The following is a 17352-nucleotide window of genomic DNA, read 5'->3' on the forward strand; positions in this document are numbered from 1 at the left end:
CTCCAGGGCCCATCCCTCCTCCCACCATATTATACTGTCCAGCAGCTCTCTGATGTTCCAGGGTAGTGGTTTGTGGGAAAGAATGATCCGGGATCCCGACCCCAGCCCAGATTGAGTGCTGGAAATATCCCTGAGCATCTGGAAGCTCAAGATTGAAACCATTAGTCAGAGTGCGAGGAAATGGGTGTTTTTGCCTTATGCAATTTGGTTTTATGAAGACCACTAAATGCAAACATTCTCCTGTTAATTACTGTCTCAAATTTGGACTGTAATTGAGGGAACTAGAGCTGGGGAGAGTGTAGAAACCCGTTGGAGTGGCAGGCCTGCCCGAGTCAGCATTCCCAGCCGCCTTGCACCCGCTCTGTTAATTTTAGAAACTCCTCTAGCCTGGGTGTATTATTAGCTTTACGTACAGAGGGCCACATGGCCCTCAGTGGCCTTTCTATGCACAGTTTAAAAAATTTGTTTTCTTTTGTTTTTCCCAAGAGATTAAATGAAGAGGGATGACAGCAGAGTGTATAGAGGGGTGTTTGTGCACTGTGCATGTGAATGGGGATACCTGTGTGTGGCATCTAATGAGTGTACACAGCTGTCTTTGAGTGAGCTCCATGTGGCTGGGTAGAGCATGCATGGCTCTAGGGCACCCCATAGGTGCTGAAACCATTCTCCTGGGGCCCATGACTCATTAGCAGATGGGCTGTGTTCTTTGTAGTAAAGTGTGAAGCTGAGGGTGGGTCCTCAGGCCTTAGTTGGGTTCTCTCAGCTGGCGTACGGGTACTGGGGCCACAGGAAGGAGTGGTGGGTCATGGGATAGAGAGGAGCTGAAGCTGGCCTCTTGGCATCCAGCCTTATCCCCCATAAGGCCCTGTCTTGAGGCCCTGAAGAGCTTGGCTTTCAAAGGAGCTGCAGAAAGCTGACTCTCTGGAAACTGCCCTTCGCCACGCAGCGTGATGTAGGACAGCCATGTCACCCACCTTCAGCAAAACAGGTCCTACCCTCTCCTTGACTCGCAGCCCCATTTTGAGTCTGGCAAACAAACGAACAATTTGCTATGAAGTAATTTCTTTGCAACCTGAAACTCTGCAGGCAGGGGCACTTTGGTTTACAGTGAGACCCTCTGAAGACTCCAGGAAAGCTTATCACTTTCTTTCCCACTTCCTTCCTCCCGGCTTCCCTGCAGTAAAGAATCAAAGATGGTAGGAAAGTTATTTCTCCTGGGAGAAGACATGCTTATTTCTGCGTGACTTAATACCTTTATCTGTTATTGTGTAAACGTCTAAATTAATAGCAGAGGGAGACAGCTCTGCAGTGCAAGTTTTTGGTCTTGGGGCCAGCCCTGGTATGGCTGGTACTTGGGCAGGGTCCCTGGGAATAATTGGCCATGGCTTCTGGATTGGGGTCTTGGCCACCTGTGTTGTTTCACACTTCAGAAGGCCCCCTGCTTGGTGAGTTGGGAGAAACCCAGCGCAGACCTGTGAGTTGGCATTGTGCCTCCTCCTCATGCTGCTCAACTTCTCCGAGGCTTTGCCCTGAGGCTCCCTCTACCAATGACTTGAAGGTGCCTGAGGCCTTAGGAAAAATGATTCTGGAGGCCCTGGGCTGATCTCTTTCTATCACATTGAGTGGTACCTCACTAGTGCCTGAAATCCCCCCATTAATTCTTCTTGTTTTGAAGCTATCTCTCCCCCTCCACACCCCCATGTTAGGATGCAAACCTCTGAGGGAAGGAGATGGTCAGACATTTTCTGATTATAGGGGAATGGACTAAAGGGGGATGCCAGAGAACCAGTGTGGGAGAGGGCCAGATCAGAATGATAGGATTCATTACACAGTGAGGAAACTGAGGCCCAGAGTAGGGAGGCCTTATTGGATGTTACACAACATGTTGATGACAAAGCTGGGGCTGGAGCCTGGGCCTCCTGCCTCCCAGGCTCCCAAGTTGTGTCTGCACCTCCCCTGCTCTTTGGTCATGGTCTGTGGAATGTCTCCCTGACAGCCCGTCTCAAGCCACAGCTGACCCTCAGGGAGGATGGGGCAGCCTAGCCTGAGTCTGGTGTGGTGTGGGGTGAGCTGCTCCTTTTGCTGAAACAGCCTCTTGCTTCTCTCTGAGTGTCACTGATTTGCATTTCAGCCTGACTCTCACTGTGGGGTGGGGATGGGAGGAGGAAGCTTGTTGTTGGGGGTTGTGGGAACTCACAGAAGGGCAGCACGGAGGGTATCCTTAGTGAATGAAGAGCCTCTTATTGTGTCATTCCCTGTGCCAGTCTTCACTTCTTGCCCTGGTACCCATGTGCCTATCTTCCTGTCTCGGAACCTCCCAAGACTTCTCTCTCCCAGATGCTGTCCCTCAGATCTTCCTCTCTTAGTCTGTAACTTGTCCTCTCTATCCTCCTGGCGACTGACCCCTGTGTCTCTGGGCAGATTTTACTGGGACCTGACCATGCTGCTGCTGATGGTGGGAAACCTGATCATCATTCCTGTGGGCATCACCTTCTTCAAGGATGAGAACACCACACCCTGGATTGTCTTCAATGTGGTGTCAGACACATTCTTCCTCATCGACTTGGTCCTCAACTTCCGCACAGGGATCGTGGTGGAGGACAACACAGAGATCATCCTGGACCCGCAGCGGATTAAAATGAAGTACCTGAAAAGCTGGTTCATGGTAGATTTCATTTCCTCCATCCCCGTGGACTACATCTTCCTCATTGTGGAGACACGCATTGACTCGGAGGTCTACAAGACTGCCCGGGCCCTGCGCATCGTCCGCTTCACGAAGATCCTCAGCCTCTTACGCCTGTTACGCCTCTCCCGCCTCATTCGATATATTCACCAGTGGGAAGAGGTGAGTGGTCAGTGCAAACCTCTTGGGGGAAAGGCCACTCCCCACAGAGGGAGTGAGGAACTGGCAGGGAACCTCAGATAATTGAACATGGGCTGTCAGATTGTGGCAGGCACACCTGCTGTAAGAGGACAAATACTAGTAACTTCTTGACTTCTTATGTGCTGGATACTTTACATGCAGTATCTCAGTGAAGTCTGTAACAGTTATAGAGGGAACCATATAGGTACATGTATATACTCATTTTTCACATGAAGAACCAGAGAGACAGAAAGATTAAGTGACTTATACAAGGTTGCATGATTAGTAATTTGTGAACCTGGAATGTGAACTTAAGTCGATCACCTCCAGAGCCCACATTATTAACCACTGCGTTATGTTGTAGGGTTTATAAATCCGTAAGCTTGTTGGGGACAGGCAGGGAATAGGGATGGGGTGAAAAGGGCCAGTTGGGGGACAGGAGACAGTGTGGTGGATGAGAAGAACTAGAGAACATCTCCGTCTATATTGGATGGCCTCTATGCAGCTCCAGCTAAATTTTGTTCAAGTGGGAATGGGCCCAGGGTTGCTAGTTCTACAGCATTATGAGAAATGGAAATCTAGATTTTTGTACAAATTTTGTTGGCAACTATCTTAGTTTGGGTTCTTCCTGAGCAGACCCTGAGACAAAGATTTGCATGAAAGTGATGTTTTTGGGATGCATTCCCAGGAAAATCTGATAAGGGGGTGGGGGAGAGGGACAGGGAAAGGCAGGAAGCCAAGCAGTAGTTGGACACTGGAGGGTGTCCTGTGGAGGGCTGTTTGCCTCAGCCCTGTGGGATCCGAGGATAGTGTGCGCCACACCTTGGAGTTGTCCCAGTCAGGGCAAGGGAGTTGGAATGTTTATATCCCCTTACTTGTCAGTCACTGGTTCAAGGCACTGCTAGCCCTCAGCACTTGCAGCCAAAGCAGTTTCCAGCAGCCCGGGCAGGCCTCTGACAAAAGGTGTGGCCACTGGCTGTAGAGAGTGAAATCACCCAGGCAGGCTAGAGTCTTGTGTTCAGATACTGTAAAGGGATCCTAGGGGCTGTGAACACTGGCTACAGGAGGAAAATAAAACATTGAAAAAGAACTGGGCGGGCCAACTCCGTTCTGAACAAACTTCACTCATTCACGGGCTGAAGCAGTCGTCTGCAGCAGAGGAGCTAAGGGCTTTGCTGGGAGGAAGAGCAGCTGACCTTGCCAAGTGCTTCGGTCTGTGTCTGCCACCCACCCAGGTTACACGACTTGGCAGCAGTGGCAGGCAGGCCAGCCTGGAGGGCCCATTCTCTCTGTGAGACAGCCCACCTTGGGGCTGGGCAGTCTGTGGGTGGAACAAGCTTCCATGGAGGGCCATTTCCCGCTCCATCCCTATGCCATGTGGCTAACTTCCCAGCCTCCAGGACCTCTGCTTGCCTGGGCAGAAGTTCCCATGCTCAGGACATGAAGCCCCCCACCTTCACCCCCAACAGCAGCCTGGGCCTTGGCTGGCAGCCCCTGTGGCTGATGGTAGAGGCACGGGCAGATTCAGGTCAGAGTCGTCATGAATACATGTGCCACGGGAGAAGTGTGTGCACCAGTTTGGCAGTGTCGCTCCATGGCAGAAATTCTCTTTGGCTTGGAAAATTTGCATTACTGATGCTGACAGATAGGGGCCGTGACTCTCCCAAGGTCATGCAGTTAGACCTCTGGTAGAACTGGGGCAGAATCCAGCTAGCTCTCTTGGCCCCTAGCACATAGTGTGGGCTGTCCCACCCCGGTGTAGTGGAATGGCACATTTAAGACCCAAGTTAACATCTGGCTTCATGCTGCCTAGCATGTAGCTTTGGGTCCACTTTGCCTCTCTGTGTCTCAGTCTCTTTATCTGCAAAATGGGTGTAAGTTGTACCTGATGTCTATAAAGCCTTAACATGAAGCCTGCTGCAGAAGAACTGTTTAATATGTGTCCCTCCTGGCCAGGCATGGTGGCTCACGCCTATAATCTTAGCACTTTTGGAGGCCGAGATGGATAGATTGCTTGAGGCCAGGAGTTCAAAACCAACCTGGCCAACATGGTGAAACTGTGTCTCTACTAAAAATACAAAAAATTAGCTGGGTGTGGTGGTGGGCACCTGTATGTTTACGATATATATACATATATATATGTGTGTGTGTGTGTATATATATATTTATACACACACACACACACACCTCCCTCCCCACCAAGTTGTCTTAGTAACATTTCCTTGGTTTCTCACACCTAGCTGGCAAGAGAAACAGGGCAAGATTTATGATCCCCATATGTCAAGTGAGGAAACTGAAGGTCCGAAAGGCCAGCCGCCCCAGTGGTAGGGCTTTTGGCCTAGGCCTCCCGTCTCCCGGTTCCATGCCCTTCCCGCTTTCTCAGACGGAACGAGAGTGACTGTGATTCTATGATTGTTTCCTTTCATGGCTGGGGTGCCTCCATGGGGGACTGGACTTCATTCAGTCCAGCAAGTGCTTGCCGGGCACTCACCTGTGCTGTCCTGGGTGGGCGCTGGGATCAAAGGCCTAGGATGACCACTAGCAGAGAGCGGGGGGTAGCGGCGGCGGGGAGATCTGTGCGGCAGGTCGAGTTGGAGGTGCCTGTGGGACAGAGATGTGCAGAGATGTGGCAGATGGTCTGGGCTGAGGGCTAAGAGGGGACAGTGACTCTGGAGGGTGGCGGCTGGGTCCACTCTGAGGGACTGTGAAGGAAGGATGGAGGCATGTTTCCCCTTATGCCCTGACACACTTGTCTCCTGGTTTCCGTCCCAGGTGGAAATATCGGACCAGGTTGGCTCCCTCAGACCCTGAGAAACCCCCAACCTTCTGCATGTTGTGGACCCACAGCTAGACTGCCATGAAAAGCAGAGACATGCCGGCTCTTTCCCTCCACTGGCATCCATTTGTGTCTCCAGGCCTCAGCCTCCCAGGGGCCAACCTTACTCCTCCAGGGCCTGGGGGATGTGGTCTTTTGTAGGAGTTGGCAGAGATGCCAGAGGCTGGACAGGGTGAGTCCTGGGTTGGAGCTAAGCTTGTCTTTCACGTCCCCACATTAAGCATCCTGGGGGGTCAGGCCCAGGACTCCTGTCCCCACTGCCACCCTGGCCTGGCCACCCTCTTGGGCACCCAGAACTGGTCAGGTGCTGGTCCTGGCCTTTCTCTGGGGGAGGCAGAGGCCCAGGACACCTTGGGTCAGGCCTCTGAACTAGACATGCTGCCCCATCTCGTGGGCAGGAGGGAGATCCCAGGAGGCCAGATGGATGACTCTCAACCTTCCACACACAAACCCTTCTCTCTCCTACCAGCTGGGGAGAAAATTGCTTTGAGCTAGTTTCTGCCGGGCACACCGCCCAGCCTAGGGCTCTCACTGGACCCCTGAGATTGGACTGGAGTTTCCCAGCTGGCCCCAGGAACCCTGTCTCCAGGACCATAGCCGGCCACTCCAGCCCAGGGGCATCTCCCACCTCCGCTTGACCCAGAGGCAGCAGCAGAAAGATCATTTGAAGCCCTAGGTCCGTGTGAGAGCTGAGGAGAGACGTATTTGCACAGAAAACCCTGCCCTAATCTCCTCTTTCAAGTCCCTCTATGAATCTCTTTCCTCCTCTGGGCCTCAGTTTCCCCACTTGTCAGGTACATGCTGATGTTCTCTGAAGCCGTGGCTCCCTGGGGCCCAGTCCCCAGCTCCCATCTGCCTTGGCAAGGTTCACGTTAGCTGATCCTGAAGACCTTGTTGTAGCTCACAGGACGCGAAGGAGGATGCCCTGCGGTGGGGCTGGGGAGCTTGCCTCCCACAGACTGGGGAAAGCTTGCCCCAGGCTGCCTGGTGAAGCTGCAAGAAGCTAGACTTCTGACCCCAGGCTTCAACTGCCTCCCTCAGCCAGGCCCAGAACAGGCCCCCGGGAGGTCTCCTCAGTGTTGGTGGCAGTCAGACAGTCTTGCGAGTCAGCGTGGGTGGAGTGGTCTAGGGCAGGTACGGACCGCCATCTTGGAGGACGTCAGCCTCTTGCCTCCATCCTGGGTAATCTGGGTCAGCAGACTCCCTCCTGAGCCTCTCCAGCCATGCCTCTTCCCTCCCTCCCTCCGAGGTGTGAGCTTATTCCAGGCATGGAGGCTATTGTTAGAAACCATGGTTACCCCTCTTTGGATGTTACCCTGCAAGGCCCAGCACTCCAATGACCCATCCCAGAAGCCTCTCCTCTTCCTCGGCAACCTGAAGTGGCCAAAGAGGGGCTGGAGGCAGGAGGCCAGCTGGGGCTGCTGTGTGGCCTCCGATGAGTCCCCTTATCCTGTGGACCTTGATTGTCTCATCTCAGAATCAGGTGCTTCGCATCTGCGAGAAGTGATGACACGAGGAGCGGTCCTGGGGCGTGGGTACTGGCCCTGTCTCCTGCACCCAGGAAGGGACCTGGCTGCCTTCAGGCTGCACCCAGGATGCATATGCAGCAGCCTGTTCTGCCAGGCCTGGGGTTGTTGTCTTCAGTGCAGACGCTTGTTCTTGAGACACAGGTGGAAGTTGTTCTTCCATGAGGAGAAAGTGAATCCAGAGGAGGGGATTCAATCAGGCCCCAGGAAGAGGCCTTGGTGGAAACAGTAGCAGCCTGACCTCTCATTTCTGGACTCCCCTCGGAACTGAGAAATCAACTTTTTGTTTGGAAGGCTGGGAAAGAGAGGGAAGGAAAGGAACCAACATGTCCTGGGTGCCTACCATGTGCCAGTGGTGGGTATGATCTCACCTGACCCCTGTGATAGCCCTGAGAGCTGGCAATTACTGACCCATTCCACAGATGAGGAAACTGAGGCTGGGGGTGGAAAAGGCAGTTTCCACCCAGGCTGACAGTGTAGCCCTGTCCTTGCACTATAGTTGAGAAACTGCAGAAAGTGTGAGAGCAGGGCTTCCCCAAGTTCCATGTGTGGCAGAGTGAGCTGCCTGGACCACCTGACTGGCAAAGCTTGCAGTGGCCTGGAAATGAAGGTGCTCAACCCCTGCGGTCAGAACCAACATCGTAAGAGGGAGTTCTAATGAAATATAAAGAGCAAGGCAAATATTTGCCTGGTGCAACTGACTCTCAGGTGGCCTGTGGCCCCAGCCAACAGTGGGGACACACCAGTGGTTAGCAGCCTCTCCCAGCAACGTCCAGCCTTGTTCTCAGCAACCACGTCCTGGGTGCTGGAGAGTGGTGAAGGTGAGGTGAGTGTCCTCAAATATAGGGTACCCCCTAACCTGAATGGATTTGCCCCCACCCGCTCTTCCCAGGCAACTCAGACTGTGCATTATTGGTGCTTCAGCTTTGTGGTGTCTAAAAACCATCTGAAACAAGCCTCTCCAGCCCTCTCATCTGCACCCACCACCCCAGTGCCCACACCGCTCCTCACCGCAGTCCCAGGCTTCACCACCACCATGCTCTCAGTAGGACGTGGAAGTCTGTGTCCCCTGCAGGAGAAGGCACCTTGGTTATTCCCACAGGGACGAGGGCAGGTTCCCTGTGGGCTGCATTTGCCCAGAGCGGGTACCTTTTTGTTCTTCCACTGTCTACACTAGCAGGAGCCCTGCTGACCACCATCATTCTCATCACTGTCACCATCGCCTTCACCTTCATCACGAAGCCCTTCTCAGTTCCTGAAACCTTACCACGTGCTCTGTGCCATGTTCATTGCTGAGATCACGATAAAGGCAAAATTAGACAAGGACCTGATCTTAGAAGAAAAGGAGTAACGAAAAGAAAAAGGTGATACAGTAGGAAAGGAAGTCATTGCAGGAAAACGTGCCACCTTCAATGCTCTGTCTTTAAGGCCCAGCATGATCTGTCCAAAGGAGCAGTTACTGTGGCCTGTGACAGTCTGGGACTCTTTCTAGCCATGCCTGGAGACTTCCTTGAGCTCCCATATGGTACCCACTCATTCATTTAGATGTACCCACATTTATTCAGGCAATCAGCAGATATTTTTGATGCCTGTTTGTGCTAAGCATGGAGGAACACAGAAGTGAGAAATAGAGAAGAGCCCTGCCTCACGCAGCAGCATGCAAGTCAGTGAATGTCATTTCAGATGGTGAGAACTCTGGGAAGAAAATATATCAGGGTGAAGAGTCATGGTGAGAAAGGGAAGGGAGGGCCCTTGGCTGTGTCACACACAGAGATCCAGTGTCCTTCCTTTCCATGGAAGTGGCTTTTGAGCCAAGACAGGATGACAAGAAGGAGCTGGAGGCAGCATGCAGGCAGATGGAAGAGCAAGCCCAGTACTGAGGGCCTGGGGCAAGCGTGAACTGGCCTGGGGCGTTCAAGGACACCTCTGTGGCCAGAGATGGCCTTGGGCAGAGTCGGGGAGGCTGGTAGTTGGGAGCCAGGATGCCGAGGGCCACAGTCGGCAGTTGAAGTGTATTCACGGGTGCAGTGGGAAGTCATTGAAAGATTTATGGTAAGAGGGTGACATGTTCTGATTTATGTCTCCCAAGAGGTCTTTCTAGCTGCTTGGTGGAGAATGGCTTGGAGGGGTGGGGAGCCTCATCAAGAGATGGGGGCCGTGACCTTGGGGGTGTTTAGATTGGGGTCATATTGGGATTGGAGGGAAGTAAATGGCTTTGAGATGTCCACTTTGGCAGTAGAGCCAAAACCACCTGGATTGCTGGTGGATGGGATGTGGGGAGGGGTGAGAGACTCACTCACAGCTGGCTGGTGGGTTTTTGCTGCTCAGCCTCACGAACAGCGGCACCAGTTGTGAGATGGAAACAGGTTTTGGATGTGTCATGTAGAGATAGACCAAGACAGCTGGACATATGAGCCAATTTGTGTTACTCTTAGAGTCCACCTGTGTGTCTCAGGCATGACAGAAGGAAGGAACTGGGGTATCTCAGGGCTTGAAAGAGGAGCACAGGGAAGGTTGCCTCCAGCAGAGGAGGAGCATTGCTGACCTCCACAGCCCCTTGTGATGGGGGCAACACAGTTGCATCCTGGGGAGCCCTTTAGCCAGGGAGACCCCACTCAGGGTGCTTCCAGAGATGCCCTAGACTTTGATACCTTCCGCAACTAAAGAAACTTTCAGCAGAATTCCTGCTGCCTTGACAAGCCAGGGGTGGGAGGAGAATGGCATGCTTGTGGCTGTGGGCTCTGCTACCAGCTGTGCTGTCCAGCCCCACAGCAACATCTGGGCTGCTCAGCGCCTGAACCAGCCTCTCTACTGACCTCCCAATTGTGCCCTGCTTGTCTTGCTCTGTTGCTAGGTTTCTATATACATGTTCCCAAGTCCCTTTCCTGGGTGTGGCTTCCTTCCCCAGCCAGACTATGAGCTCTGGGCAAGCAAGGGCAAGACTTTCCTCCCTGGCCCCCATAGGGAGGGGGGCTTTCTTGGGCACTGACAGGCTGATTTCCAGGGGACATGGCATAGACATTTGGGTCTCCCTGAGGGTACTGCCCCGAGATCCAGGAAAGAAAGGAAGAAAGGCCTCACTGGCCCACACTCTGGAGGGCTCCTCTTCTTACAGTGAGGAGTCTGGGGGCTCTTTGCAGCTCTTTCTTGACCACACTTGAGTACCCAGCATTCCTGGCACAGACACCTCTAAGCTTGCTGCCAGGGCCTGTGCAGGGCCCTTCCCAGGCTGTGTCCTGAGGGGACCATCCTGCCTCTATGCCCACCCCTTGACCCACTTACAAGTGACTGTTCACAGAAGTGGCATGGATGTGGCTTGGCTGTGGGCCAGGGTCCCCTGCTGGGGGGCACAGTCAAGGAAGAGAAGGGAGGTGGGCTGTGCTCTGGAGTGGTTTTCTTGGTTTTCTTTTTTTTTTTTTTTTTTTTTTTGAGATGGAGTCTCGCTCTGCCGCCCAGGCTGGAGTGCAGTGGCCGGATCTCAGCTCACTGTAAGCTCTGCCTCCCCAGTTTATGTCATTCTCCTGCCTCAGCCTCTCGAGTAGCTGGGACTACAGGCGCCCGCCACCTCGCCCGGCTAGTTTTTTTTTTTTTTTGTATTTTAGTAGAGATGGGGTTTCACTGTGTTAGCCAGGATGGTCTTGATCTCCTGACCTCGTGATCTGCCCGTCTCGGCCTCCCAAAGTGCTAGGATTACAGGCTTGGGCCACCGCGCTCGGCCTGGAGTGGTTTTCTAAGAGTTCTCATTTCAAGCCTGACCCTCCAAGGCGTTATGATGGTGCCTTCTGTCAAGGTAGAACAGAATGTATTCTCCTTTGTTGGCTTGACTTACGACTTTATCCAAATCTGTGGCTTGTGGAACTTGATTTGTACCTTGTCCTGGACTCTCCAACCCTGGGGCAGGCCTGCCTCATTACCCCAGCTCAGCACTAGGCCATGTGCCTTGGGGAGGCTGCCGTTTTGCCCCCATGGGCCCCGTCTCTGCCTGCAGTGCCCTTGGCCTCCTGCACAGCTTTCCTGTCTGTGGCAGAGGGCTGGGTTCTGAAGGCTGGTGTCTCAGTCAGCTCAGGCTGTGACAACATAAACACCAGAGGCCGGGGGACTGAAATAACAAACACTACTTCCCACAGCTCTGGAGGCTGGAAGTCTGGGTTGAGAGGGCCAGAATGGGGGCTTCTGGTGAGGCCTGTTGTTGTTGTTGTTGTGTTTTGACTTGTAGACGGCCGCCTTCTCCCTGTGCCCTCACAGGACAAAGAGAGATCATCTCTGGTCTCTTTTTATAAGGGCGCTCATCCCACTGACGAGGGTGCTAACTTCATGACCTGATGACACTCCAAAGGCCTCATCTCCAAATGCTATCACATCGAGGGCTAGAAATTCAACATAGGAATGTGGGAGGGACACAAAGGTGCAGTCCTTAGCAACTGGGAAGTGAAGGAGCTTAATAATAATGACTCCACCCTTGCATCTATGATGGGTGTGCAGAGAGCACTTTGTTAGCTAGTTTAGTTCACAAGCAGCCTTGCAAAGCAGGGGGCAGATGTCTAGCTTGTTTGCGGGGGAGGCTGAGTTGTGGTGGTGGAGAGGCAGGTGTGGAGGATGGCCGGCTCTGAGACTGTGAATGGTGCTGTGCCACTTGCCCTCCCCAAACCCCTGGTGTCTTAGCTCAGACACCAGGGAGTTGGGTGAGCTGGGGAGCTAGTGGCATCCTGGACAACCAAGACTTAGAAAGGTTAGGATTCGCCCAAGGTCATAGACATGTCACGTTCACCTAAGTGTTAAGGAGGCAAAAGTGGGATCTTCCCCCCAGCTGGTGCTGGGGGCTCTGGTGCTCAGGGACCTGCAGGGGAGAGCCTCACGGTCTCAGGATACAGGTGCCTAAGCACGACCAGCCGCAGAGAACGGACCAGAGACACTAGCTTCATAATCAGATCTGGTCTGCGTCATAGACCCAGGCTCCAGCCCAGCCACAGACCGGCCTGCTCTCTAGGGCCCACCATTCCTTCCAGGCCATGGCAGATGCTGAACAGTGTCAGCTTAGCCAGCAGCTCAAACGCTGACAGCCCCAGAGCTGGTCTGTGCCCCAGTGGTGCTGGGCTGCAGGGCACACAGCACCGTCTACACCATCGCACTGTTTGCAGGGCCTGGGGAGGCGAGAAGCTGGGAAGTCCCGCCTGGCCTCAGACCCAGCTTGCTGTGTGAATCTGGGCATGTCATTCAGCCACTTTCGGTTTGAGTTGTTTTATCCACAAAATGGAACTACTGAGAGTTACCCTTTCCTCACTAGGTCAATCTAACAATCTAATATGGTGGCTGCAGGCCTCAGAATTGGGCAGACCTGGCTACAGCATCTGGCCTTTTCACTGCCACTGTGATCTTGGACAAGTTCCTTTACTTCTCTGAGCCTTGGTATAAAACAGATGAACAATATCTTCAGCAAAGGATTTTTGTGAGTTTAAATAGAGGATGGCTGTGGAATTTCATGTCCATGGTCAGGTGTGGCACTGTTGTCCCCTCTGTCACCAGGGCCATGGGGAAATGATGGGGCAAGCTTAAGCTACCAGATCCCGGAACCTTTCGCTGTCCACTTCATCCTGGAAAGACTCCCAGCTTTGCAGCTGGAACCTTCAGGGTCATGCCCTTGATGGGGGCCACAGGTAGGGGTGACTGCAGGTGATGAGCTGTGGACAAAAAGTATTCATCTTTGGTCACTAGCATCAGAACATCCTGCCACTAGCTACAGGGCTGTAGCTGGAAGACCAGTAGACAGGGGCTGACATATCTGGGCTCTGTCTCTTTGGGCCTAGTTTCCGCGTCTGAAATGGGCTTAAACTAGGTCCCTGTGACATTTGACCCAAGGCCCCCTCCAAGAGGGGTATCTTTGCCTGGGAATAGTATGGAGGGATGAGGGGGGGCTGGGGGGCTAGACCCACTCCAAGGTCTCCCGGGCCACAGAAGCAAGGCCAGAGCTTCTAGAGCCTTTCCTCTAGACTTGCCTCCACCGCTCCATCTCTCACTGCCCTGTCACCAAGGGGACCCCAGCATGGTAGCTTTGGGAGGGGGGGTGCCAGGATATGCCCACCTTGGCCCTGTCCAGCTACACTGCAGCTGCCCACTCGGAGCTGCAGGAGTGGAGAGGGCCTGGTGGCAGTGGGCTGGGGTCAAGGGTGCTGTAAAGGAGAGCATTACCCCAAATACATATTAACCAATCAGGAAGATTAATTATTAATAACAACTTATCAATTAATAATGGTTTGTAATTTATTGTACACTCCTCTACCCATTACTAAGCACTTTATATGTATAATTTAGTCCTTTTGACAACCCACTCAGATAAGAATTTTTATCACCATTTTCTAGATGAGAAAACATGATCAGAGAGGTTCAAGGTTACACAGCTAGGAACTGGGTAGGACCTGGGCTTGGGATCAAAGTCTGCCTGAACTTGGGGCCTGTGAGCCTGTGCCGCTTCCTCTGCAATTCCGTGGCTGCCCTGTGTGGGTCTTGAGAATTTAGTGATAGATTTAGGGAAACACACCCTGGCATGTCTGTCGACCTTCGTTCCCTGAGGAGCCTCAGGCTGGCAGGCTTTTCTCCCTGGTGTCCTCACACCCCAGGCAAGCTGAGAAAGTGGCTTCTCTGCCCACTTCTGGGCTGCATGGGGCTCCAGGTGTCCTTCCACATGTCCTGGATGGCTAGACCTTTCAGGAGGACCCCCCATCTGTACAGATGCCAGGAGATGTCCCTCTGGGACCCCGCAGCCTGCAGTCTTCCTCTTCCGAGGCCTGGACCGATGGCTTCCCACCCCACCCCCAGCCTGGACTTGCACCGAGTGGGTGCCCTGCAGAGTCCGTGCAGAGCAGTGCCCACCACCTGCTCCAGGGCAGAGAAAGGGGCCGCTGGTCCTCCTGGCTGCTCACCTATCCCAGGCAATTTCTCCTCCTCTGCTGGCAGATCTTCCACATGACCTACGACCTGGCCAGCGCCGTTGTGCGCATCGTGAACCTCATCGGCATGATGCTCCTGCTCTGCCACTGGGATGGCTGCCTGCAGTTCCTGGTACCCATGCTGCAGGACTTCCCTGATGACTGCTGGGTGTCCATCAACAACATGGTGGTGAGTGCGCCCAGCCCGGTTCTCTCTCTGAGCCATAGGCGGGCTCTCCAGAGGTAGAGAGGTGAGATGTGGACTTCCAGCATGTAGGACCCTGAGTGCCGCCCAGAGCTGAGGGGCATGTAGCTCTACCAAGTCCAGGCCCAATGGCTTGCCTCCAGTCCAGGAATCCATTCACAGCTCTGGGTTGGGAGCTGGTACCTCCACCTTCTCACAGCCTCCATTGCAACTGGGAACCTCAGTATTTCATCTTAGTTTTACCAGGGACACTAAGACCTGGGCGGCCTCGGGTTGTATCAGGTGTGGCAATGCTGGGCTGGCAGCTCCTGGCCTCCTGCCTTAAAAGCTGAGCCTGAGGCTGGGTGCAGTGGCTCATACCAGTAATCCCAGTGCTTTAGGAAGCCGGGGCAGGAGGATCGCTTCAGCCCAGGAATTGTAAACCAGCCCGAGCAACATAGGGAGACCCCTGACTACAAAAAATAAGTAAAATCTATTTTTAAAAGATGAGCCGAGTGTGGTGGCAAGCACATGTGTCCCGGCTACATGGGAGGATCCCTTGAGCTCACTTGCACTTCAGCCTGGGTAACAGAGCAAGATCTTGTCTCAAAATGAAAAAATTAATAAAAACAAAAAAACAAAAAGCTGAGCCCAAGAAAACAGACGCCTTCGAGGGTACTATCTGCAGCCCACGCAGACTCCCAGATCATACGTGGTCACTTTCTACTCCAACAGCAGAGCTGGGCTGCCCCCACCCCCAACATATCCTGGTCTGAGGTGGGGTCCCGATGGGGAGGGCAGGCAGGATAGAGGCTGACCCCACCCTATCCCTCCAACCTTGCGAGTGGGTCAGTGTGGGTGGGAGAAGTTGAACTTGGGGCCTTGGAAGCCACAGAGCAGAGTCTTCAGTCCCCCTGTGGATAAGGTGGGCTCCAGGCAGGACAGAAGACACCCTGGATCTATGAGCCTTTCTGTATCTCTGGTGAACCCCTGCCTCTCCCAGGCTCCCTCCCAGTCAGTTTGGTTTGGTCTGAAGGCAAATTCCCAGGGCCCCAGGGGAGGAAAAATCGGCTTTGAAAGAGGTGAAAGAGACCCTGAGGCATCTTTCAGCATCAGACAGGCCTTTACAAAACAGCCTTTTGATGAGCTAAGTGTAAATGAATCGGCCATATGGATTGAATTCCCTGTTCCCAGAGGCTCAGCAGTAAAGGCCAGAAACCCTGACTGGAGGCCACTGGGGGCCTGCCCCTGTTCCCCAAGACTGGGAACCCAGGCCCCTTCCACTCCTGGGGACCAGCTGCAGTCTAGACTGAGCCACCAGACCCAAGGAGCCAGCTCATCTCTGTTCGGGGCGGTCTGGCTGACCTTGAATATGGCTCGAGGCTCACGGCCCCCACGCCTTCCCGTGGGGGATGGGCCTCCGGCAGGTGCTCTGCGGGCCTGGGTAGGTTTCTACACTGTGGCTCATGCATCTGCCCTGTGAGCAGAAAGACACCAGGGAGGTGGCCGATGCTGGCATTCATCTGGTTCAGCTGGCCCTCATCTGGGGCAGTGTCCTCTCTGTGTGAGGGTGGCAGGCCCACACATGCACTAAATTCAAGAGATGGCCCTTCCGATCCCAATGTTCCCACGCTGAGCCTTCCTTGAGACACCGACTGGCTTTGTAGACAAAAATAGCCAAGAGCTTCCCTCCTCCTGTCCCCACGCCTTGTGTGTTCCAGAGAGTCTGCCTTGGGGGTAGTGGGAGGAGAACTGGTGGCCGCAGCCCTGGCAGAGGCGGACAGGGTTCACACAGGAGGCCAGTTAGCTCACAGCTTTAACTTTTGCTCACCAAAAATGAGGACAGTGTTTTTCGGCTCAGTCTGCCAGAGCTTGTACCCCCAGGGAAAGCATATCTGGTTTTATAATTGAGGTCAGTGGGGAAATGGGCTTCACTTGGTAGCTGTTTAGGGGGTAGGGGGTGGAGCTGTTTTAGCAAGGGAAGGACAGCAGGGTGGCTCAGCCCGGGGCCTTTGCCACCCAGCCAGGAGGCTCCAAGCTGCCCCATGGGGGCTGGGCCATGCTGGCTCCCATACCTTTACTGGGGCTTCCAGGTCTAATCCCTGCCTCCATTGCAAGAGGAAGGCTCAAGAGGGGGACTCGCTGGCAGCACAGGCTGCCTTTGTGGGCTTCCTGCCCCTCACCCAAGGCTTTCGGCCAACAGCAAGGTGGGGGAGCCCTGGGCCCAGCCACTGAGAAAGTTAGGTTGAGGTGAGGAGGTGGCAGGGACTTTTCTTGCTAGTGAGAAGGGCCTTCCCTCTCATCCGTTGCCGCCACCCATCCGTCTGTCCACAGAACAACTCCTGGGGGAAGCAGTACTCCTACGCGCTCTTCAAGGCCATGAGCCACATGCTGTGCATCGGCTACGGACGGCAGGCGCCCGTGGGCATGTCCGACGTCTGGCTCACCATGCTCAGCATGATCGTGGGCGCCACCTGCTACGCCATGTTCATTGGCCACGCCACTGCCCTCATCCAGTCCCTGGACTCCTCCCGGCGCCAGTACCAGGAAAAGGTAAGTCCACCCAGGGAGGGCCTGCACATTGATCCCTCCCAAGAGGGAGCACAGGCCACCAGCCAGTGGGCCCCCAGCAGGAACCGCTCTGTTCCCACCCCCTAGGATCGGGACTCCCAGTGTGAGGGAAGAGCAGGAGGAGGGGGACACCTCTGAAATGAGAAGAGTTTCAGCTCCCTGGCCTGGCACCTCCACATGTCTTTTTATCTGTGCCCACCTTCCCCATCTCCGGTGTCACTGGGGCCTGTGGCTCCTGGCTGAGGCCTTGTGTCCCCCGGTAGGCATTTGACAGTCACCACGCCCTTCCTGGCCACTCAGTCGTTCTGCAGGACCATACTCTCGCGGTGTTCCTCCTGCCCCTCTGGCCACTACCCCATCCCCTTTTGCTGGCTTCTCTTCCCAGTCACTGCCACTGGAGTCCCCAGTGGCTCAGGCCTCGCCCCTGACCCTCCCTGTGTCTGGGGCCC

General features: G+C 54.2%; 1 protein-coding gene across 1 annotated transcript in view; it reads left to right on the forward strand.

The window, feature by feature from the left end:
* HCN4 (hyperpolarization activated cyclic nucleotide gated potassium channel 4) overlaps nt 1-17352 on the forward strand; it is a 46348-nt gene that overhangs the window by 22183 nt on the left and 6813 nt on the right. The window contains exons 3-5 of the mRNA XM_011933014.1: nt 2422-2845; nt 14177-14338; nt 16667-16885. Coding sequence (XP_011788404.1) covers nt 2422-2845; nt 14177-14338; nt 16667-16885 — 805 coding nt within the window. The remainder of the gene's footprint in view (nt 1-2421; nt 2846-14176; nt 14339-16666; nt 16886-17352) is intronic.

Source organism: Colobus angolensis, unplaced genomic scaffold (genome assembly GCF_000951035.1).
Source record: "Colobus angolensis palliatus isolate OR3802 unplaced genomic scaffold, Cang.pa_1.0 Scaffold99, whole genome shotgun sequence".
In the NCBI taxonomy this organism is placed as follows: Eukaryota; Metazoa; Chordata; class Mammalia; order Primates; family Cercopithecidae; genus Colobus; species Colobus angolensis.